The sequence below is a fragment of the Psittacula echo genome (assembly GCF_963264785.1).
Source record: "Psittacula echo genome assembly, chromosome: 12".
Taxonomy (NCBI): domain Eukaryota; kingdom Metazoa; phylum Chordata; class Aves; order Psittaciformes; family Psittacidae; genus Psittacula; species Psittacula echo.
The window spans coordinates 5,713,549-5,736,310 of record NC_137747.1 but is presented as its reverse complement, the minus strand read 5'-3'; the positions used below and the strand labels follow the sequence as shown (position 1 = coordinate 5,736,310).

Here is a 22,762-nt window from a genome sequence, read left to right as displayed (position 1 = left end):
GTGTCGACACCACCCCTGCGTTGTCCCTTTTTTACCAGCGAGTGTTTCAGTTACCGTTCCACATCAGGAGGGTTGATGGGAGGTTCCCAGCCACGGGGGTCCGGCAGGACCCCTTTGCAGGGCCGGTGTGGCTGTGGCTCCATCCCGGGGGCTGGGGGAGCTCCTCTCCTCGCTGGACTGGATGGGCTGGTTTCTCTGAAGGTGGAAATGTTTCAGCAGTGACGCCAGCGTGGCCACAGGAGGTTGGAACTTGCTCAGATCCGGAGCTTTTCTGCCTCCTGCCTGTTCCTTGCCCCCTTCCTCCCCCTGCCTGCGCTGCCATCCTCACCCAGGGGGTGAAATTGCTGCAGCGCTGTTGGGTGCTGTTGGGTGCGGTGGCAGCGGTGTTTTGGCTGGATCTGAGCCACCCATGAGTCCCATCAGCCTCCCACTGCCGCTGCCCCTTCCCCAGGAGCTGGGTGCTGCGCTGTGCCCATCCCCGGAGAGCACCTTGAGCAGATGTCCCCTTCCAGAAAGCAGAAGCAAACTCCATTTCCTGAAGCCACGGGAGCTGCTGCAGAAATGGGAACAGAAATCCTCCTCCCTCCTCCTTCCTCCTCCTCCTCCTCAGGCCAGCTCGTGTCACCACATCCCTGTCACCCCTTTCAGCAGGGCTGGTCCCTTGTCCCAGTGCTTCATCTGGAGGAGGATGGGAACAGTGTTTATGTGATGGGGCTGTGGGAACCTGTAGGATTAGATGGCGGGCAGTGGGAGCTCATGGTGGGGCTTGTGTTAAAAAGGCACATTTTGAGAGGTTCTGAACCCCCAGTGCTGAGCTAGAGGCTGTTCTGGGCAAGCATCGCCGCATGGCTCCTGGTGGGCAGGAGCTCCAGCATCTACTGCTGGCCTGGCTTGATGTTGGTGCTTCCCTGCTCAGCATTGGTGCTTCCCGGCCCCGCAGGCACTACTGCCCTTGGAAGCATTTCCTTTCGTTTCCTTCTCCTGGACTTGGCAGGAGGAGAGCAGTGCCCTCATCACCTGTCTGGGAGAAGCCGGCTTCAGGTTAACCCAGGCCAAAGGCTTTGTGTTCCTTTGGAAGGCGCTTGCTGGAGCTGGTTGGGCAATTCCTGGCTTTGGCTGGTGTCCTGGTGGGAATGCTGGAAGCGCAGGCTGAGTCAGGCTGGGAGGCACTTGCAGACATCCCTGCTCTGACCCCGAGCAGCACAGCGAGGTCAGGCTGCGCCCAGCCAGCTTTGAGATCCCAGCACCTCTCCAAGCCCTGGTCCCATGCTGGACCACCCTCCTGGTGAGAGCTTTTATTTCCCCATCTCTAATTGCCAGGATGCCCTTGCAGTGCAGAAAGGGATGGAGGATGCACGCTGGCTGGGAAGCGAGGTGCTTCCCTTTTCTCCCTGTGTGCAAGCAGCAGACTCAGACTGGGTTTGCAGGACCTGTGTGTTTGTTCTCCGCCTGTCCCAAAGCTCCTGCATGGATAACAGGGGACAGTGGGGGCTCCAGGAGCCTTCACTTGACTTTCATTTCCTCCCTGACCCAGACACTTTCTATCTGAACATGGGGGGTCTCTTTTGGATCCTTTGGGCTGGCAGAGCTATGGGAACCCTGATTTTGGGGTGCCTTTGTTGCTGCACAGGGGTGGAAAGGGGCGGTGGGGCTGCCCGCGCTCCCATGTTGCAGCAGGGGCTCCCTATGCAGTGAGGCAAGCCCCACAGCACAGCTCTGTGTGCAGTGCCAGGGCTGTTGGTGAGCCCTATGGTGGGTCAGCCCAGGCTGCCGGCATCCACACTCCGGGGGATTGAAGTTGTGGCCCTGTTGATCCCCGAGTGCTGCAATGCAGTGATGGGGATGTGACACGGCAATGGCCACCTTCCCTCCTCCCATCCCTTGGGGGAGAAAACAGCTTTGTTTGTGTTTGGTGGTTCCCAGTTTCTTGGCCAGATGAACATCCAGAACCTGCCTTTGTGCTTCTCAAGGGTTTGGTTTGGTCTCTTAAGCTCCCTGTTTTGACATGTCTTTTCAGAGGCATTTTGCATCGCTCCTGACCGTGATTCTCCCCCCTGCTTAAGGAGGTGAATTTGGATGGTTGACTTAATTATACTTTCCCCTCTGGTGACCCAGTGGCCCCAGCTACTTGGGCTGTGGAGCTTTAATTAAGATGGTTTTAAATTTAACGGGAGTTGACAGGGTCAGTGGGAGGCGCTGGGACTTACATATGTGGGGAGTGTCACTGGGCCCCATGCAGCAGCCCTGCTGCCGCCCTCCACCAGCGATTCCTTTCCTCTGGGAGAGTTTTCCATGAGCTGGGATGCCTTAACCCAGGTGCCTTTGACATGCAGTCACTGGGCAAAGTGGGGGCACCTGCCTGCGGCTTTCCCAGTCCCTGAATTGAAGCTGAGAGATGAATTGAGCATCTCTGCATCTCTCCTTCTGTTCTGAGAGTCAGTGCAGGTGAGAAATGAGTGTTCCTGTGGAGGAAAAGGGATGGAGGCACGATCCAGGCATGCTCTCACTGTGTCAGCCGGGCAGGGAGAGGATCTGCAACATCGAGCCCTGATTTATGGGGCTGGAGGAGCAGCTCCCCCTTTCCCACCAGCACTTGGGACTCAGGTGGTGCAGTGGTGCCCCACTGCAGTGGGGCTGGTAGAGATGTGCCTCTGTGTTTCCCTTCAAGAAAAGCCCAAGAGCATGGGACAGGAATTGCTTTTTCCATGGGGAGCACAGTGACCTGCTGTATTTGGGTGCCTGAGCTGGTGCCCCAGCCATGATGTTTGCCATGGGAAAAGGCAAAACTTCAGTAGCATCCCCTGAGACCAAGGGAGAAGCTGCTATGTGAGCATGTCCGGGGCTGTGTCTCCTACCAAAATGTGGGGAGGGAGCAGGGGGTGATGTGAGGAGGGGGACAGGATGGTGTTGGCTGTTCAGGTACCACTTCACTGTGGTTGTGGAGGCAATCCACCACCCCTGGCATGGTGCTGCCCCGCTGTCTGGGTGCGGGGACATCACTGCCACCTTGTGCTGCCTATGCTGGGGGACACAGGGGACAGCGAAGTGCATTTTGGGGCTTGGCTGCCTGCCTCTAACCCAGCATCTCTGCTGTTAGAGGCACACCTTGTAGATGGCTTCTGTTTGTCCTGCATGGACCTGTCCTGGCTGGACACCGCTCCTGCTGGGAGGGGGTTGGTTGTGTGCACAGGGACATGGAGCGTGTCAGGGTAGGATTGGGATTGCCACTCTCTGCTCCTTCCCATTGCCGGTGCCTGGAGGCTGCTGTGGGCTGGGTGCTGCGAGGCTGCTTTGTCTCGCTGCCATCCTGCACGCTTCATTTTTCAGTCTGATGCGAGACAGTTCACGTTATTAATCTCGCTGGGGCTTTGCAAGCCTCGGCTCCCACCAGCAGTGAACACTGGTGCCCCCAGCCCCTCGCTCACCTCTCCCCCAGCACCCCTGCTCGGCACCCACCGGCTCCTTTGCAGCCCCAAGGACGGAGCCTGTTTCGCCAGAGACACCTCCCTCCCCAAGGCTCAGTGTCTGGTGGTGGGCCCCAGCCTGCCGCAGCCTTTCCCAAGGTTTCTGCTCCTGTCTCGCAGAAGCCGCGCTGCTGTGTTGTGTCTGCTCCCAATCAGTGTCTTTTGTTAGTGTCTTTGAAAAGAAGATAAGATCGCTTCCCCCTCCGCCGCCAGTCCCGCTATCAACCTGGCGTTACCATGGCCAGTATCCTTGAGCGATCCGATCCAGGCGCAGTGGAAAACAGCCAGAGCAGGACTTGCCCGAGAGCAGCCGGTTCCCTTCGCTGTGCCTTTGCGAGAGCATCTCTGTGGGGAGGTAGGGCAGAGGATCGAGCCTTTTCCTGCATCCCAACTTGCAGTTAATGTTGGGGGGACGGGATATGGGTGCTGGAGGAATGGGGATGCTGGGCAGGTCAGGCGGCGTTCCCAGCGCCCGGCGGGGATGCCGCTGTCTCGTGTGCCGTGGTCTGATCAGAGCTGAGTTGTGCAGCCGAGTGTGCTTCATTTTTAATTGCTTTGGAGAGGGGAGGGTGGTGGTGGCCTCTCGGTGCGGCTCTCTCCTTGCTGCGGTCTCTGCCCTGGGCTCCGCTCTGTCACCCTCCCCTCTGGCTGCAGCTCATCCCATGGGAATGGGAGGCCTGGAAGACTCTGGGTGCAGAAGGCAGCAGCAGAGGTGGGGATGGCAGTGCTGGCAGGCTGCTCTGCCACTTTCAGCCACTAAATACCATAGCTGCGCTTGCATCCTTCATGCTCCCATTCAGTGCCAAGTGCATCCATCCGCCCTGCAGCCATACTGGGACCTGTCCTTTTCCCTTCAGAGGACCTTGCACCCACCACCCCAGCATGTGGCACACTTCGATTTGCCTGGTGGCTTTTTTTGATCCTATTATATCTAAACATGGGCTCAGGAGCCCAGTGGCACTGCGTGCAGGGGTGACAGGGACATCAGCACCGCGTGTGTACACAGCACAGCCTTATTTGTATGTGCTGCAGCCCAGAGTTGAGACTGCAGCTTCCCCCCCACCTCCCACCCTGCTGTGCAATTATTGCCACTGAATATTAGTCAAGTACAAATGACAAACCATACGAAGTCTTACAGAGCTGTCAATCCGCTGCTGCTCATTATCCTAATCAAATGCACCAAAAATAGTGACAAAACTTATTAGCAGGGGGCAGGGGGAGCTCATCAAAATAAACGTATGGTGTGGCACATCCTCTGTGTGGCAGCCACCACCCCAAGCACCCACCCAGCGAGAGGGATGAGGGGGCTGCCTGGCATGATGCTGACCCCACGGAAGTTTGCTTGGTGGTTTCCACCATCACTCCACAGCATAATAACAGGCCCGGGGTGTGTGCTGTGGGGCTGTGTGCTGTGATCTGCGTAATGCACAGGCTGAGCAGGTTGGGCTGGGGCAGGGGAGGCAGCGATGGCAGCTCTCAGTGCTGGGGGAGCACCAGCTCCTTCTCCTTTGCTGCTGTCTCTGTATGAGCCCTCTCCTTGCTATGTCTTCAAGGTTGATGGCCCTTGCGTGAAGGCAGGAGGCTGCTGCTGCTGTTGCTTGCAGGCTTGCTCCCAGCAGGGTTAGATGGCAGTGCAGCAAAAACCTGCCTGCCCTGTCCCTATCTGTCTGGGATGTTTCCCCTGGGTGAGATACGAGACGTGGGCTCCAGCTGGGACAGGAGCCTGTGGGGTGCTGCTCTGGGATGTGAAGCTGGGGGTGCCACAGGGGCTGGATCCCCTTGTGCCAGGCAAGCACAGGCAAGCCTCTGCTCAGCACTGGATGAGCAGGGCTGGCTGGGGAGATTTTGCTGTTGGTAGAATAGCAGGGAGAAGGGGCAGTTCCTGCAGGATCTGGGGGCTGGGAGGGGATGGCAGAGCCAGATGAGTGACTACCCTGGCACTTCCTTGCTCTGATTTCTACCTGAATCTCTGCCCCGAGCCACTGCTGCTGCGAAATGTCCCCACATCATGCACTTTTGTGGCACAAAACTGTCCTTTTTGACAGAATTGGTTAAAACGTGCTTTTCTGGCTGAGTCAGGGCTTGAGCTGCATGGTTCCGGCTGGAGCATCTGTGTGTGTTCTTGGGGATGGAGAAGGTGACTCTCATCCCTGGGGACAAGGTCCCCGGTTGGTGGCCGACCCTCTCTGCCACGGTCCCGGCTGTCCAGAGAGCCAGGGCTGGGAATGCTGGTGTGTCCAGAGGAACCGGCTTCGCTTCCCCCCGCCGAAAACCCCTGGCTGGGCCAGGAGTGCCTTACGCTCCCCTCTCACCCCAGGGCATCACTCGGGGTGGCTCCAGCCGCCTCCTCTCCCATCCCCGGGTGGGTTTGATGAAGTGGAGCAGAGAATTGTCCCCTCTTCACACATGAGAGATCAGAGCGCGCTGGAGCGATGGAGGAGGAGGAGGAAGGCAGCGGGAGCCCTGGGCGCCAGACTGTGGCGCGGGGGGAGAGGGCGGCGGGCGCTGCGGGTGCTGCGGGCGCTGCGGGCGCTGACGTCCCCTCTGTCTCGCAGGCTGCAGCGGGAGCTGAGCTGACTTTACCGGCGGCCCCTCCCCACCCCGCGGCGAGGCTGTAGCCGGGAAGCGCTGGTAAGACACCTCCGACGGCCCGGGAAGGGGGGGACCGGGCTGCTTTGCTGAAGGAGCCCACCTAGGACAAGGGAAACCCTCTCCACCCTCTGTGCGGGGCTCCGGTCTGGGGTGCCGGGTGCTCTGCAACAGTCCCTTCGGGCGCTGGGTGGCACAACCCTCCCTTCGTCCCTCCCATCCCTCGAAGCTCCCCACAGCGTGGGGGACAGAGCTGAGGCCTCACAACTCAGCACCGCGGTGGTTTGTGCTTTGCCGCTGGCGCTGACCCCCGGAGCGGAAAGCAGGGGAGTTCCTGCAGGCTGCGACGTGCCCGGGGTGCTAATCCCCGCCGCAGGAACGCTGCTCCCTCCGCCGCCTCGCATCAGTCAGAGGCGAGCACCGGGAATGCTGGCTGAGCTCCAGCCTGTCTCCACACAAGCCTTGCGAGGGGAAGCCCTGCTGAAAGCCGAGGCACCGGCAGGTGTGGGAGCGATGCTGAGCCCCCTGTCCCAGCACTGTTGGCTGTGAAAAGCATTGGAGCAGGGAAATATCCCACCAGGCATCGGCTGGGCTGCCCTGGCCGGATGCAGGCGGCTCTGAGCATGCCTGCAGCCTGTTACACATAGAAGTACCCTGCGTTAGACCTAAATACAGCGGAGCCGCTGGTGGTCGGTATCTTTTGCAGTCCCACATCTCCTAGCGATGCTGCAGGGGTGTGCTGGGAGCTGCCACACCACGCAAAGGGTTCACTCACTTCCTTCTCTGCCCCTTGGCTCTGGGGGTCTCATTGCCAGCTCTGCTGGAGGCAGAGGGGTCTCTCCCTGGTGCCCCCCCCCCCCGGGGATCTGACTGCACAGCACATTCCTGCTGTCTTTGATAACTCCTCTGCCAGGCTCTTGCACAACCCCCTGAGTCCTCCAGGAGGAATTTGCACCCTTTCCTCGCCGGCTGCCAGTGCAGAGATGTGGGGGCTGCAGGGGGTTTCTGGGGCCCCCCACTCTTCCCTGGATAAAGGCTGGGAATGTTCTCCCCGGGGCAGCCGCAGGGCTGAAGCTACATGGTCACATTGGCTGAGTTCCCTGGGACTCAGAACAGGGATAGTGCGAGGCTGCCAGTGCCTCTGAGCATGTTTTGGGGTTGCCAGCCTACATTTTGCACTAGCCAAACTGAAGCAAGTGCATGCAGGTGTTCAGGAACAGGAGAGCTCAGAGCAGGGATCACTGCTCTGTAGCCCCTTCCCCAGAGGACCATGGGCTTGTGCCTCCTCCTCATCTCAAATCTTGGGCTCCTGCAGCCAAAGCCCCAAGGGCTGGATTTGGTGACCAGCGCAGACCCAGCAAAGCCCTTGCAAAGGATGATCAGCACCCAGGCACAAGCTGGCAGCTTGTGTTGTGTATGGAGATCTCTCCCTCCCCAGAGCCACTGTGCAAGGAGGGATGTCCCTGACCAGGACATGCCTGAAGGATGCCTGTTCTATGCCTGCAGGCTAATGGGCTTGTAGGGAGGACCCCCCTTGCTTTGGGGACATTGGGGAAGTGCCTGGGGGATCCACTCTCCCTTCCCTGTGCTCTGCTCCCGGCTAATCTCTTATAATGTCCATTTTACACTCTTGATTTGTCTCATGACGCTGGTAAATCAGTTGCTGGCCTAGGCTGGCAGCCCCGCGGGGTGCGCGCAGGGGACGCTCGTGTCCCCGAAGCGCTGCTAAATCCGCTGCCCGGGCTGGGTGTTTTCCTGCCTGGGGAAGTGCTGCTTCCAGGGGAAACTCTGAGCAGCGCTGCCCTTTGCTCACGGTCGCGTGGGCAGTCACAAGCTGCACGCTCACAGCCGAGCCGTGTCCCGCTTTCCTCCCTGCGCATCCCGGGAGCACCAGCAAGTATCGGAGCCCAGGGTGGAGGTGAGCAAAGGGATGGGGAGGATCCCATCGTAGGATCGCTTTCCTTACCAATGAGGGCTTTTTCTCTTTGTTTCTAAGGTCCTGCTTTCCCCCTGCAGTTCTGCTTTAGCATCTTCTGCACCAGGCTTTTAAAAGCGTGTTTATTTATGGGACAGACTCTTCCTCTTTGCCACAGGATCTGCCTCTGGATTGCCGGCAGTGACGATTTGCAGGCATAAAGCTTATATTTGACCTTCCCTTTGCTCTGAGGTCCCCAGAGCCCAGCACAGACACGCATGGGCCGTGTCCCATGGCAGATAGAGGCCTTGGTCCCTCCTTGTTGCCTGTGTGCATAAGAGGAAGGACGGCTCCGCTCCCCGTTGGAGTGGCTGCTGTAGCCATACCCAGCCTGAAAAATCACTTTGTTCTGATTCCCAAACCCTGGCAAAGTCTGATCCCAACCGCCAGCATGGTTGCAGGTGAAGCAAACCTGTGTGGAAGCGGGACAGGGAATGCTGCTGGTCCCCTGTGCAATTTGGGAGCTGGAAAACAGCACATGGAAGTTGGGTTCTTTGGGATATAAGCCCTGATTGCCAGGCAAAGCCCTCGCCGTGGGGAGGGGAGCTGGGAGGGGAGCAGGGCTTGTGCCTGGCACTCCTAAGCTTCCCCATGGCAGGAACTGGGGGGCTGTGCCCCACCGCTGCCAGGGCTGTGGAGGCTGCTGGAGCTGCTCCGTGGCCCCGGCCCCACTCGTGGGGGCTCAGCCCAAGCCTCTGTCAAAAGCTGGCTTAGAAAAACCATCTGTTGGGTGAGGCTGAGCCCTTGGCAAAGCCTCATGGGTGGCTGCATCCAGGTCTGCAGCCCACGGGCAGCGGCTGCCTCCTCCATTCCTTCCCTGCTTGTTTGTTCTTATCGGAGATATTTTCCTCCTTGGTTGTCTCCACCTCCCTTTTCCCTCCTGCCGTGTGTGATGTAGCGTAAATATTTCCTTCCATAGCTTCAGGACACTGCTGGGTATCCTGCCATCTTTGGAGACTGCAAATAATTCCCTTCCTTCATTTATATCATTACCTTGAAGGTATTTATAGAGCATGATCTTGAGTGGAAAGGAAGGCATGTCTATATATAAAGACAAGATCCCAGCTGCTAACTGCCTGAAACTGCTTCTGATTTCAACTTTTATCCCATTTGCTTCATGTTTTGGACTTCACAGGGACATCCTCAGCATTTAAATCCCCATCCTGAGCAAGCAGAGTGATGCAGCTGTGGGTTCTCCAAATATCTGCAGTTGGAGTAATCCAAACTCATGAATATTTGCCTGGGTTTTGTCTTCTCCTGTCCGTGCCCTGGTAGAAGCCCTCGTGTAGGAGGAACGGTGGCTGTATGGGATGCTGAGTTGCATCCCATGGCGGGTGCCTGGCCCTGGAGCAGCCATGCTCCCAAGCACCAGTCCATGCTCCACACTCAGCATCCTTGCTCTGCACTCCCACAGCTAAGCATGCTTCCCTCTCCTCTCCCTGTGTTTTCCTGGCTGCTGTGGCCATGCAGGAGGTGGCTTGGTGTTAATGTGGAGCGATGCTATCCCAGGGCAAGGGCAGGATGGCCAGACTGCCCGGCAGCTGGTGCTTGAACAGACTCCAGAGGTTGTTTTGTTTCCTAGTGGGCAAGTGTCTGTCACACAAGTCCTGGGAAGCAACTTCTTAATAATAATAATAATAATAATAATAATACTTCTTAATAATAACAACAACAACAATAATACTAGTCCTCTGCATGTCTGTCTCCTCCAGCTCGGGACCATGGGGAGCAGCAAGAGCAAGCCCAAAGACCCCAGCCAGCGCCGGCGCAGCCTGGAGCCCACCGACAACACCCACCATGGGGGCTACCCAGCTTCACAGACCCCCAGCAAGGCGGCTGCTCCCGATGCCCATCGCACCCCCAGCCGCTCCTTCGGGACCATGGCTGCCGAGTCCAAGCTCTTTGGAGGCTTCAACACCTCCGACACGGTCACGTCGCCGCAGCGTGCCGGGGCGCTGGCGGGTTAGTGTGGGCTGGGGCTGGGCATGGTAGGGGAGGGGGTCTCGGTTGGGTCTTTGTGGTTTTGGTTCCAGGTTCTTCTTGTGATGATGGGGTCTCCTGCTTTTGCGGGGGGGGGAGCAGGTCTGTGTCTTACTGGCTGGTGGGAGAGGAGGGTCCGGTGGCTGTGCCCGTCCTGAGTGCTCTGTGTCGCAGGTGGAGTCACCACCTTTGTGGCCCTCTACGATTACGAGTCCCGGACCGAAACGGATTTGTCCTTCAAGAAGGGAGAGCGCCTGCAGATCGTCAACAACACGTGAGTGTCCCTGTCCCTGCAGCCGAGCCCGCGTGGATGAGCTGCCACCTTCCTCCCTCCTGTGGAGCCCTGAGCCTGGCCCCAGCCCTCCCCAGGGATGGGTGCTCAAGGAGGGATGTGCCAAAACTCGTATGGACGCAGTGACTTGTCCGAGGATGCCGGTGCTGGAGGTGATCATTCACCTGCTCCCACGTCCTCCCAGCCCTGCTGCTGGTCACTGTTGCCTTGCAGCCTTGTCGCCAAGCCACCTCCTCTGCTTGCTGGCCCGTCCGTGCCCTCCAATGCAGAGCAGGGCCCCATGGGTGCCCTGTCCCCATCAGCACTCAGCTCCCTCTCCTTTGCTTGTGAACTTCCCAGCTTTGCGGGTGTTTTCCCCTGTGCTTGCACGTTATCTCTGATCTCAGCCTCTCTCTTGACTCTCTTTTCTCTCCTCTGTGCCATGCTGTCGTTTAGGAGAAAAGTGGATGTCAGGTGTGTATTGCAGATTATTACTATTATTATTGTTAGCAATCTTAAATGCCAAAAGCCCTTTTGCTGCCTACAGGGCAAGGTTGGGTGGAGTGGGACTGGGAGGAGATGGTTGCCCAATGGTTTTGTGGTCAGTTGGGTTTGACCCCCTGAGTGACTGGGGCAGAGCAGGGAGCCCCTTCCTGTGCCAGGGAGCTGCTCTATCCAGCACTGTGTCCAGAAGCTCTGAACCTGGCCTGCTTTCCTTGTCTGTGCCTGGCACCCCACTGCAGTCCCTTTCCAGTTGGCTCTCTGCTCCTTCCTGGCCTTTTTTGCTTTTGTTTTTGCATTTTTAAATGTTACTTTGATTTTTTGTGAGTGGCTCAGGGGACTCAAGCACTTCCTTAGGGATCTGGCTCCCGCTTGTTTGCTCTCCATCCTGGTTGTAGCAGCACACCCATCACTTGCTTCATAGAGCAGAGCTGGAAGATGCTCCTAACCTGATCCTGGATTAAACCCATGTATGCTCAGTCCTGACACATGGCATGCACGGTCAGGAGCCAGTGTCAGGTCTATGGGGTCTGCAGCTCCTGCTGGGCCCTCCACTGCTTCCTTCCAACCTGGGCACCCAAAACAGCTCTGCATGGTCAAAGGGTGGAAAGACGAGGGAACACCCCGGGGGTGATATTTCTGCTGCAATGGTTGGGCAGTGTTGCACAAACATGTTTTCAGTCTGATCTTTGTTCTCCGTCTTCCAATGCTGTTTATTAATGGTGATTCATTTAATCCGTGAAGTCCAGGATGTGCAGGGCTTCAACGCTTCAGGAAAAGCCTGGATTTTGGGGGTTTGGTGTGTCTTGCTTTCACAGCCTCATCAATGTGTTAGCCCCAGGCTTGGGTTCTGGTTTGGGCTGTTACAAAGTGAGCTCTGCCCATTGGGGGTCCAGATTGGGCCCATTTAGGAGTGTTTTTAATTTATGCCTTATACCACTTGCGGGGTTTCCATCCTTGTTTTTTCTCTGCTACTGTTTGCCAAAGGCTCGCTCAGAGGGAAGGGTCGGGGTGTAAGGGGTTCCGGGGAGCAAAAGGGCTCTCTTTGGCAATGCAGCCCATCAGTGGAAGTGCAGATCTGGCTGCTGACCTTCCTGATGTCTGCTACGGCTGTGCGGGTGGGATGTCTGCAGGCAGAGAGGCGGTGCAGGAAGCTGTGCGGTTGCTGCAGCGCTCAGAGGGGTGAATGTCTCTTCTCCCTGAGTGCCTGGGGATGGTCCGGGAGCTGCTCCGGCTCCTGCGCTTTGGGGACAGCAAAGGGCAGGCATGGGATGGATGTCCCCTTCCTCTGGGCTCCATGGCAGGGCACAATGGGTGCCCTGGGGGTGTCAGAGGGTGCTTGGGGTCAGCCTGCGAAGGGCTGCAGGAGCCCATGGCCATGACTGGCCACCAGCAGCTTTGCAGGGAGGCTGCAGGTTTTGGATGCTCTGACGGGGCTGGGGTTGTGCAGAGGAAGAGGAGAAGCCTCTGTGTCACTGCAGCAATCCAGCAGAGCTCAGGCTGTCTGCAGTCACCCTCACTCAGCCTCCTGGATGGGCTGAATCCATACACCCCCCCAGGCAGAAGGGCTTTCATGGTACAATTTCCAGTGGAAGGAGGTCTCCTCCCAGCCAGCTGTCAGCCAGCAGGCATGTGGTGGGATATTTTGGGTAAGATTGTGCAGGGAATTGTTGAAATGCTTTGTTTTGATGATGTTGATGATGATGATGATGATGATTTATTGTTTTTCCCTGCTGAGACATTTTTGGAATTGTTTGTTTGCTGAATTCCCAGCCTGCAGCCCTGCAGCCCAGGCTGGAATAAAGCCACAAGGCAAAAGCTGTTTTCTCTGGTCCTGTGGGAAAGGAGCGCGAGCAGCCTCCTGTCCCCTTTGGAGCCACCTCAGGAAAGGTGGCTGGGGCAGCAGCTCTGGCTGGGGAGCCCGAACTGCCTGCCATGAGATGTGCTGGGGCTGGAAGAAGCTAAAACACCATCTGGGGCTACTGCAAGGCTGGGGCTGGGCTCCAGGATGGCAGCAGAGCCCAGGTCTCTGGGTGGGAGATGATGCCCAGAGAGTCCTCGCTTTCCCTCCCTGGACACCATCACAGGGAGCTGGGGGCTGTGTCCAGTGTCTCCCATCCACTCCAAAGCATCACTGGTTTAGCTGGGATGAGCAAAAGTGTCTGGAGCAAGGATGGAGGGGTCAGGTATAGGTCTGGATGTGGGATTTGCTGAGTGTTTTAGTGGCGATAAAGGTTATTAAGGCTTTTCTGTGGAGTGCTTGTGGACGTCGTCCTGCCAAGTTCCGGCATCCTTGTGGTGCTGTTCCCACAAATGCCGTTTTCCCGTAGCCTCGTCTCCCTCCTGGTCAGGATAAATTGACTGTCTTTGATGGGTGAGCAGACGCAGGTGGTGGGAGGAAGCTCTGCTGGCTGTGGGGAAGGGGAAGCCACCTCCTGCTGTCCTGTTGTTCTTTATTTATTGTCCTTTCCTGCCCTGTCCTGTGCAGGAACCTGCAGTGAGGAGGGCAGAGCAGTGAGAAGGCTCCCGCACCCTCCCAGCTCCTGGGGACATGCTTGGGGCGGTTGCGCCTGGGGCAGGATGGAGGATGAGTCAGCCCCGGGTGTTGGGCATGGCAGAGGGGCTTCTGCAGGGCAGAAGCACTGTGCTCAGGACAAGCACAGTGGGGTGCATGGCTCTGTGTGAGCTGCACTCGTGGCTGTGCAAGTGCAGCTTCTGGTCAGGGGCTGCAGCCATGCAGGGGCCCTATCCCAGCAGGACCCAAGCTGGATGGAGCTCACTGCATCCGCACTGGGCATGACTGCAGGGCAGGTCTCACCCGCCTGCCCAAACCTCTGCCCCATCTCTTGCTTTACTGCAGCCTGTGTTTAACAAACTTGGGGTTTCCTGGTGCTTTTTTTAACTACTGCCATCATTCTGTTGCTTTTCCCCATTGCTCCTTCCTCCCCTTGCCTGTTGCTGCCGTGGATTCCCAATGCTTCTCAACCTCCAGCCAGACCCTTTGGCATTCAGGTGGCTCCAGAGGTATTTTGGCTCTGACTGCCCTATTTAAGTTTAAAGCATCCCATATGTAGATGGGTGGCCCCAATTCCAAGGTCTTATCCGCATGGAGCCATAGGCAGGGGCTGGCAGGAGGAGCTTTCCTGGCCAGGGTCTGGGGGCTGCGGGGCTGGCCGGGGTGGCTCCTGGCTTCACACTGAGTGTGTTTTGGTTCTCTTGCAGGGAAGGTGACTGGTGGCTGGCTCATTCCCTCACTACAGGACAGACGGGCTACATCCCCAGTAACTATGTCGCGCCCTCAGACTCCATCCAGGCTGAAGAGTAATTGCCGTCTTTTAGAGTTTAAAGACAAGCGATAGCAAACGCACCCTGAGAGCTCCTCCTCCCCCTGCCCCTCTCCTGGGTTCCTTCTTTGTGTTATTTTTACCTGCTTTGAATTTGCAACTCCCTTAAATGTTTTCCAGCCTTTCTTTAAGGCCCATAGCAGAGAGGTGCAGTGAGCTTGCGTGGTGGAGGGATGAGCAGTGGCATGGCAGGGGCCATGGTGGACCTGTTATGCTTTTGGTCTGGTTTTCACTCTTCTGCATGGACACACGTCTGTGTATGAGGATGCTGCCTGTGCAGATCAGGCTGGGCACAGAGGTGACTGTCACACAGGGAGAGCAGGCAGGGGCTGTAAGTCCCAACGCAGGTAACACCTATGTCATAGGATCAGAGAATGGTTTGGGTTGGAAGGGACCTTAAAGCTCCTCCAGCTCCAACCCCTGCCACAGGCAGGGACCCCTTCCACTAGAGCAGCTTGCTCCAAGCCCCTGTGTCCAACCTGGCCTTGAACACTGCCAGGGATGAGGCAGCCACAGCTTCTCTGGGCACCCTGGGCCAGCGCCTCAGCACCCTCACCCATCCCCAGGCAGCAGCATGCCATCCCCCCAGCAAGAGCTCGAGGGGCTTCAGGGGTCCCTGGAGCCCCTCCTTGGGGAGGCTTTTGGAGTTCAGGCGTTCCATGCTGTGTGGTGCAGGTTGTTCCTTGGTTGATGCTGTGTGTGGGCATGGTGCACCCCAGTATGGTACCCCCATGGTACACCACGGTACCCGTAGCCCGAGCCCAGAGCCACAGCCTGTGGTCTCTGCGGTGTGCAGTGGGGAGGCGAGGGCTGAGCCTGCTGTTGGGCGATGGGCAGGCGGGGGATGCCGGGGCTGAGCCATTGCCTTGCTCTCGCAGGTGGTACTTTGGGAAGATCACGCGCCGCGAGTCCGAGCGGCTGCTGCTGAACCCCGAAAACCCCCGAGGGACCTTCCTGGTGCGGGAGAGCGAGACCACGAAAGGTGACCGGGGATGGGGAGGGCCAGGATGGGGGCACCACACAGAGACCCCGGTCCCCTCGGTCACTGCGTAGTCCCGGGTCTGAAGTGCACGGAGAGGGAGAAGGAGAAAAGAGTTGAACCTTGTAGGCAGGACCAGCAGGCAGGATGCTCTTTTTCCTGTTCTTTGGTGGGGTTTTGGGGTGGTGTTTGTTTGATTTGGGGGTTTGGGAGGTGGTTTTTTACACCCCCAAGGAGGTGGGTTTGGTTTTTCCTAGTCCCCAGTGGCAAAATCTTGGGTGTGTGCTTCCTGGGCAGCCAGGCAGAGGTACTGCTGAATCTTTAGCTCCTTCTTTCAAGTCTAATGATTCCTCATGGCTGTTTTCTGTTCCCCAAAAGTGCAAGTTGTGATCTTCATGGTTCGGCTGCCTGAGGATGCTGTTTCTTACCTGCAGATGTGGTTCAGTTTGCCTCCAAAAGGCACCTTTGGGAAAAGCTCCTTGATGTTCCTTTCTGTTTTGATGCCTTGAGCTTGCCACTGTTTATTTTATCCTGGTGGAAACAGCTCATTCAAGCAGCAGCATAAATCTTCCTTTCCGTTACTTGTGGAGTGCAGTGTTGCTCTCCTGTGGCCAGAGGAGGGACAAGCTGCCAAAGTGATGCCAATGGTGGGATTTGTGGAGGAGGGAGTTGGGTCCCTCGGCCCCTTGGCTCCACTCTGAGATGTTGGGGCTGTGAGTCAGGAGCTCCCCCCAGCCTGATCCTGTCCCCTGCTTCCATGTCCCCTCATTGCTGTCAGAGCCACGTCCATCCCTGTGCCATGGGAGCTGCTCACCCTCCTGCTGGGCCCCCCCAAACCCAGTGGGGTCTTTTCCTTGGTGCCAGCATGGGGGACACGCTCACACTCCATCCCTGTGTGCTGGCTTCTCTGGGAGTGGGTCCCAACCAGGAGCAGCATTCCTTGTGGAGGAAGCATCCATGGTGCTGTGCACTGGGGAGAGGGACTGGGGGGGCTGGAAGGGATGATGCCTCTTGTTAGCATGGCCCATGGGGATGCTGGAGGAGCAGTGGGGATCACCTGTGCCCAAATGACTGACCCCACAGCCGCCTGCTTCTGCAGTGGGAGGTCTCCAGGACACCCTCGTCTCTGTGCCAGCCTGGCTGGGGGCAAGGCTTGGCAGAGCTGCTGTGCGGGGGAAGGTTGTGGTTACATGGTGTGGCTGGAACCAGGGGTATGTGCCACCCCTCCCTGGCATGAGGAGCTGCTCCCCATCCTCTGCTTTTGGGGGGAAGCAGCAGCCTGCACGCCCGGTCCTGCCCTCCTGCACCCACCCCCTGGCAGGACCCCATGGGGGGCACCCATCTGCGGTGCATCCCCCCAGCCCCTCGGTCCTGCCCACAGGTGCCTATTGCCTCTCTGTCTCCGACTTCGACAACGCCAAGGGGCTCAACGTGAAGCACTACAAGATCCGCAAGCTGGACAGCGGCGGCTTCTACATCACCTCCCGCACCCAGTTCAACAGCCTGCAGCAGCTCGTGGCCTATTACTCCAGTGGGTAGTCACTTGGGGTCCCCATGGGGTCTGCGGGACGCCCTGGGTGCTGTGCCTGCCCTCACTGCAGGATAGGTGCTGGTGGGAAGCCAGTATGGGGTTGGGGGACCCCAAACCAGTTGAGGGGGATGCTGGTGAAAAGCTGGTTGGGGTTTAGGGAAGAGGGAGAGGGTTTGGGTACGGGGTCTTTGTGGTGCTTCACAGGGAAGATGTGGGGTAAAGATGTCATGTGCCTAAATGCCCAAGTGTCACCCTGGTGTTGTCCTTTCCTGTGCTAGAACACGCCGACGGCTTGTGCCATCGTCTCACCAATGTCTGCCCCACTTCCAAGCCCCAGACCCAAGGCCTTGCCAAGGATGCCTGGGAAATCCCCCGGGAATCACTGCGGCTGGAGGTCAAGCTGGGACAGGGCTGCTTCGGAGAGGTGTGGATGGGTAAGGACCATTCCCACCCCACTGTCCCCCTGTGGCACCGCCTGCATCCTCTCCCCAGGTGCCCAGAGCCTGCAGTGGGGTGCGGGAGCAGGCGAGGGACGGGCCCCCCTGCCCCATACACGTGTCCTGAGCAGCGTGTCCTGTGCCACAGGGACCTGGAACGGCACCACCCGGGTGGCGATCAAGACGCTGAAGCCTGGCACCATGTCCCCGGAGGCCTTCCTGCAGGAAGCCCAGGTCATGAAGAAGCTCCGGCACGAGAAGCTGGTTCAGCTGTATGCCGTGGTTTCAGAGGAGCCCATTTACATTGTCACTGAGTACATGAGCAAGGGTGAGTGCAGGAGGGATGCCGGGGCAGGCTGAGGTCCTCTGCTCCTCCGGACTGCTGTGACTGTGGTCTTCCTCACAGGGAGCCTCCTGGACTTCCTGAAGGGTGAGATGGGCAAGTACCTGCGGCTGCCCCAGCTCGTGGATATGGCAGCTCAGGTGGGTTTGTGCATCCCCAGGCCTCCTGCATCCTCTTCCAAAGGCACTGGCTGCCCAAGCGCCTCGCTGGGCTGCCGTGCCTATGCCCTGTTGGGTGGTGAGGTTCTCTGCAGCCTCCCTGGGGTGGTTTCCACCATCCCCAATGGGTGCTCAGCCCAGAGCCAGGCTGCAGGCAGGGACCATCATTTGCCTGTTCCTGTTGCTGCAAACCTGTATCTGTGTGGGGTTTCTGGAGCAAGCGGTTGTTCCCACACCTGAGGAGGGCTCCTGCTGCAGAGCTGTTCCCCTCGGCAGTGCTGGGTGCTCCGCAGGGACCCTCGTGTCACCTCACCAGCCTTGGTGCCCCATGTGTTGGTCCCCACAGATCGCATCCGGCATGGCCTACGTGGAGAGGATGAACTATGTCCACCGGGACCTGCGGGCAGCCAACATCCTCGTGGGGGAGAACCTGGTGTGCAAAGTGGCTGACTTCGGCTTGGCGCGGCTCATCGAGGACAACGAGTACACTGCTCGGCAAGGTGCTCAGCGCTCCCCGGGGCTGTGTGTTGCATCTCGACGCAGCACATGGCCCTGGTTGCAGCCCCTCACCCTACCTCTCCTGCAGGTGCCAAGTTCCCCATCAAGTGGACAGCCCCCGAAGCTGCTCTGTATGGCAGGTTTACCATCAAGTCGGATGTCTGGTCCTTTGGCATCCTCTTGACTGAGCTGACAACCAAGGGCAGAGTGCCATACCCAGGTGAGGGCTGGCAGCTGCCGGTGGAAGCCCCATCCCCATTGCAGTGCCCCAGCGCTTGGCCCCAGCACTCGGTGGCCCCAGAGCCATCTTTGCAGAGGAGCAAACTGGTGCAAAGTTTCTCCTGCACTTTGGGCAGGGATGGTGGGCTCTGGGGTGAGCTGCTCCTGCCCAGGGCACATCCTGCTCTGCTGGGGCCAGGTGAGCAGGGTCACAGCCACCCTGTCCCACTGTAATCCCCAAGCAAGGTGATGGGCTGGCATGGATGAGCGCTCTTGGGCTGGGGGTCACCAGGGTTTTCCCATAAGGCTCATCCCAACACGATGCCCTCTGGGAAAGGTGTGGTGCAGGATCTGGCCTGGCTCTAATCCATGCCGTTTCTCCTCTGGCCACACGCAGGGATGGTGAACCGGGAGGTGCTGGACCAGGTAGAGCGGGGGTACCGCATGCCCTGCCCGCCCGAGTGCCCCGAGTCCCTGCATGACCTCATGTGCCAGTGCTGGCGGAAGGACCCGGAGGAGCGACCCACCTTCGAGTACCTGCAGGCTTTCCTGGAGGACTACTTCACCTCGACAGAGCCCCAGTACCAGCCTGGCGAAAACCTATAGACCTGGAGCTCCTCCTGGCACCAGGGACGCTGCCATCCTCGCTATGGGGTGCCAGGGGCTGGCCTCCCCAGCGAGGGGCTGGATTTTTGTGGAGCAGCCCTGAGGCGGGATGGGGCATCGTGTCCGGATGCGGCCAGGGGAGGTTCTGGGTGTCCCCATCGCTCATTAAGACTTCTGGCCCGTGTTTAACGAAGCGGCGCCGTCCCGCTGGCGAGAGGAGCCTGTGGGTGCCGGCAGAGCCGGCTCGGAGGGCGAGCGGAGCATCTCTTGATGAGAAACTTGGCTTCTGGGAGACCTTTTCCCTCCCCAGCAGCTCTGGGGTGAGCCTGGGGGAACTGGAGGACAGCATCACCCCACCTCGGACACATGGCCCCGATCTTCTGCACCCCCTTTTTAAATCAGCACAAATTTCCCTGCCCCTTCACCTGTCCCAGCACCCCCATCCTTGGCTCTGGTCCTCCTGAGGGCGCTGGCAGGGACGTTTCACCATGGGGAAGGCACACCCCTGGGCTGGTTTGGATGGGGTGATGCACTGGTGTTGGGTGGCAGTGGAACACTGATGGCCCCTGTTGCTCGGGTATCCCTCTGGCACTGGGAGTACGAAATGTGGCTGCTGGTGGCTCCGGTGACCAACACCATCCCACGGGAGCACCCAGGTGCATGTTCAATGTCTTCCAGCTGCGTCTGTTCCCCTAAGGGACCTGTCTGTCTCTCCTGGGAGCAGCACCGCGGTGCTGCCAGCAGAGCCCTCTCCCAGCCCTATCACCCCGGCGGCACTTTATCCCACTGAGCATTCCTGGTCTTCCAGCCACCCCTGGGAAGTTCAGCACAGCCCCCTCAGCCGCCCTCCGCGGCTCTGCCACCAGCAGCATCCGCTGGGCTGGCCCTGCCACCAAACCCGGTGCCACCACAGGCTTGGGTGCATGGCACGTGTGGCTCTTCAGGGTGTGGGAGTGTTTTGGGGAAATACTCATCTTTCACAGATGCTTTTGTCCACCCCGTATGTTTTTAGCTGCCTTCCCTCTACCCCTCACATCTCAACCACTGGGCTGCAGTCCCCATGCAGTGGGAGCATCTGCAGCCAGGGGCTTGGGGAATGCTGTGCTGCGCCATTTGCATCCTCATCTCCCCCCTGCTTGTTCCCAAGGGCCTCAGCCCTGTTTCAGTGGTGGGTGGCTCGCCATGCTCAGTTTTGCCCCCACACACATCCCATGGGGCTGCACCCTGGTGGGGTAGCGCCAGCCCCTGTGCTCTTCTGTCCAGCACCTGCTTGTACATAGCCCCCGAGCGATCCCTGCACCCTCCCAGACATTGACTTCGTTGCATGTGTTGCTTCTTCCCCTCTCCTGTGGCTATTCCCAGCTGGAAACCCTTTGCCTTGGTGGCTCACAAGGCTTTGCTCCATCACTTCGTGGGTCCTGGGTGCCCTGGCTCAGAAATAGGCTGGCGGCTGTTTGGATGCTCTCCTGCACCAGGGGTGGGATGAGGACTGGAGGAGGTGATGGCACGCACCGGTGTGAAGGACCTGGGGAGGGAAGCCAGCAGCTTTACCTACCTCTTGGTCCTTGGGCTTTCTTTGCCTCCCCATTACTTGTGGGATGGGGTTTCCCTCCAGCACAGCCTCCTTGCAGGCAGCAGATCCCAAACCACCTCTCACCAGCCCTTGCTGCAGTGCCAGTGGCCCTTGAAAGCTGGGCGGGAGCTGAGCATGGGCAGGGGGGTGACCAAAACCACCTCCCAAACTTGCACCAGAGCAGGGCCCAGGCACGCCACTGCTCCCACAGCTCGCTGGCCACTTATTTATGAACCAGGTGCTCGTTGGGTTGGTTGGTGGCTCCTTTTTAATGAGTAAAACCTTCAAAATCAGCTTGAACAGACTGCAGCGGGACGGAGAGATCCTGCTGGCTTGGAGAACAGTGACTGGTTTAATGGATTGTTGGGTTTTAATCATTTGGGGACCTGGAGCCTTTTCTCCCCACACTTCCTCACAGTTTGCTGTGCCTGCGTTTGGGCAGGGACCCTTCAAATCAAGATGTTCTGGGTCTTTCCATGTTTGCATCCCTGGGACAGGCGGCTGCTGCATCCCCATCAGCACTGCCAGGGAGGCCGCTTCCCGAGGGGTGGCTGTGCCATAGCTCTGCCTGAGCAACACAAAATCCCCATCACTGGGAGAAACCCCTTAGAACCATCGTGCGGAGGCCAGATTTGACCCAAAAGCTGGGGAGAGAGAAGGCAAATGCACATGTTCAGTTTGGCCTTTGGTTGTCTGCAGCACGTATGGGGTCTTGCACACACGCAGCTGGATGGGAGCAGGCTGAACCCGGTGGTTTCATTCTCTGGCTCTTCCCAGCAAGCGGCAGAGCAGGAGCGCAGCCTTGGTGCAAGGAGCACCCCGGGCTGGTTTAATTCCCCATGGCTTTTGGCAAGCTCTGATGAAGGAGATGTGCTGGGGCCGAAGACAGCAGAGTGATCCTGGAGGAGCCCTGCTGTGCGAGGCTGGGGCTGTGTGTCTGCATGCCCGTGTGTCCATCCATGCTTCTGTGGGAGCCAGCATCTCCGGACTCGCCGCTGCAGCCAGCAGGACACAGAGGCTCCAGGGACCGAGGGTCTCTGCTCCATCACCATTGTTTGCCACTTCCTTTTTGAAGTCAATGAACTCCAGAGGGGAGCCCCAAAGTGAGGATGCTCTTTGGCTTCCCGGGGTCAGTAATGTCCTACAAGTTACCCTCCTCTGCTGACAGCAATTTTTTAAGCAGTGTTTTGTAAGATCTCCAACCGACTATGCAGAGAACATGTGGGTCTGTGTCTCTCTCCTCAGCTCCCCTCTCCCCACCCCCCCCACCCTTTTTTGGTGTCTACGTAAAATATTTAGCTTTTTTTTTTTTTTTTTTTTTTGGATAATAATAAAATTTTGGAAAAAATCCCCTATACAAAGGCCCAGCTTTGTGGGGGGTGGGGGGTGGAGATGCTCTGAAACCCGAAAGTTGATGTAAATACTTTGCAGTTTGATAATTAAATACAAACAGACGTCACACACACGGCAAGAAAGCGTAGCTCATGTATGAGAGGATGTCTCAGCATCCCTGTGAGGGGAGCTGGTGGTCCTCGGAGCACGGGCAGTGCCTGTGTGTGGCTCCCGGTGCTTCCGATGGTTCTTCTGGCCAATGATTCTGGGACCTGGTGCCCCTCCTGTGCTGCTGGAGCCATTCCCATCTGCTCACATGGGCTCGTGGTCCAGCAAAGCCCCAGTGCCTGCTCCTGCAAGAGGAGCCTTATCCCTTGTGTTCCTCTTGCTCTGAGGGACAGGGACAGCTCCTGCACTGCTCCAGTGGGGAGGCACTGCCATGGTGGGGACGGAATCGAGCCAACGTGTTCCGAGCTGAGCCAGCCTGCAGCACTGGTGGGATCCCAGCTGCAGGGCCGGTGCTGTGGCACACACCAGCAGCACGTAGCATTAGCCACAAGAGACCCATGGGTGCTTCCCAGCCTCTGTGTGCTGGGACACCAGGGTTCCTGCCCATGGTCCCACAGGACTGTGAGTGACAGCAGGCAGCAGACCTGGCTGCCAGCCCCCATCAGTTGGGCTAGGGGGGACAGGATGAAGGGCAGCCCTCCCATCAGCACAATCTGCTTCATCAGCAGCTACAAGGAGCAGGCCTGCTCTGGCAGGGTAATTAGGAGCTGATTGGGATCCCTCAGTCTGTGATTAAGTAATTGATACATAGCACAGTGTGGGGGGAGCAGCCCCTCTGAAAGCAGGGTGGTGGTGGCTGCTGCTCCTTCTCCACTGCCATGGTCCAGGGTGGTTTTAGTGCTCCAGTCTCCTAGGTCTGGCTGCTCCTTCCTCCTCCTCAGGCTGGTAAGTGG

At 58.3% G+C, this 22,762-nt stretch overlaps 2 protein-coding genes across 3 annotated transcripts in view; both read left to right on the top strand.

Annotated features, from left to right (window-relative positions):
- RPN2 (ribophorin II) overlaps positions 1–16,616 on the top strand; it is a 75,852-nt gene extending 59,236 nt beyond the window's left edge. The window contains exons 17-21 of one of the 2 annotated variants that reach the window (XR_013957856.1): positions 9,741–9,990; positions 10,183–10,282; positions 14,003–14,101; positions 15,003–15,106; positions 16,485–16,616. Coding sequence is in view for 1 of the 2 variants with exons in the window: in XM_080627708.1 (XP_080483834.1) it covers positions 9,741–9,990; positions 10,183–10,282; positions 14,003–14,101; positions 15,003–15,052 (499 nt within the window). In the remaining variant the exon portion in view is untranslated. Of the gene's footprint in view, positions 1–9,740; positions 9,991–10,182; positions 10,283–14,002; positions 14,102–15,002; positions 15,124–16,484 lie in introns of those variants that run through there. The other variant, XM_080627708.1, reaches the window with a different exon arrangement.
- On the top strand, positions 16,079–22,027 carry SRC (SRC proto-oncogene, non-receptor tyrosine kinase). The gene is made up of 7 exons (XM_080627711.1): positions 16,079–16,634; positions 16,913–17,068; positions 17,220–17,399; positions 17,478–17,554; positions 17,919–18,072; positions 18,159–18,290; positions 18,687–22,027. The coding sequence occupies exons 1-7, from the start codon at positions 16,337–16,339 to the stop codon at positions 18,893–18,895; spliced, it is 1,206 nt and encodes a 401-aa protein (XP_080483837.1). The 5' UTR covers positions 16,079–16,336; the 3' UTR covers positions 18,896–22,027.
- The last annotated feature ends 735 nt before the right edge of the window (positions 22,028–22,762 follow it).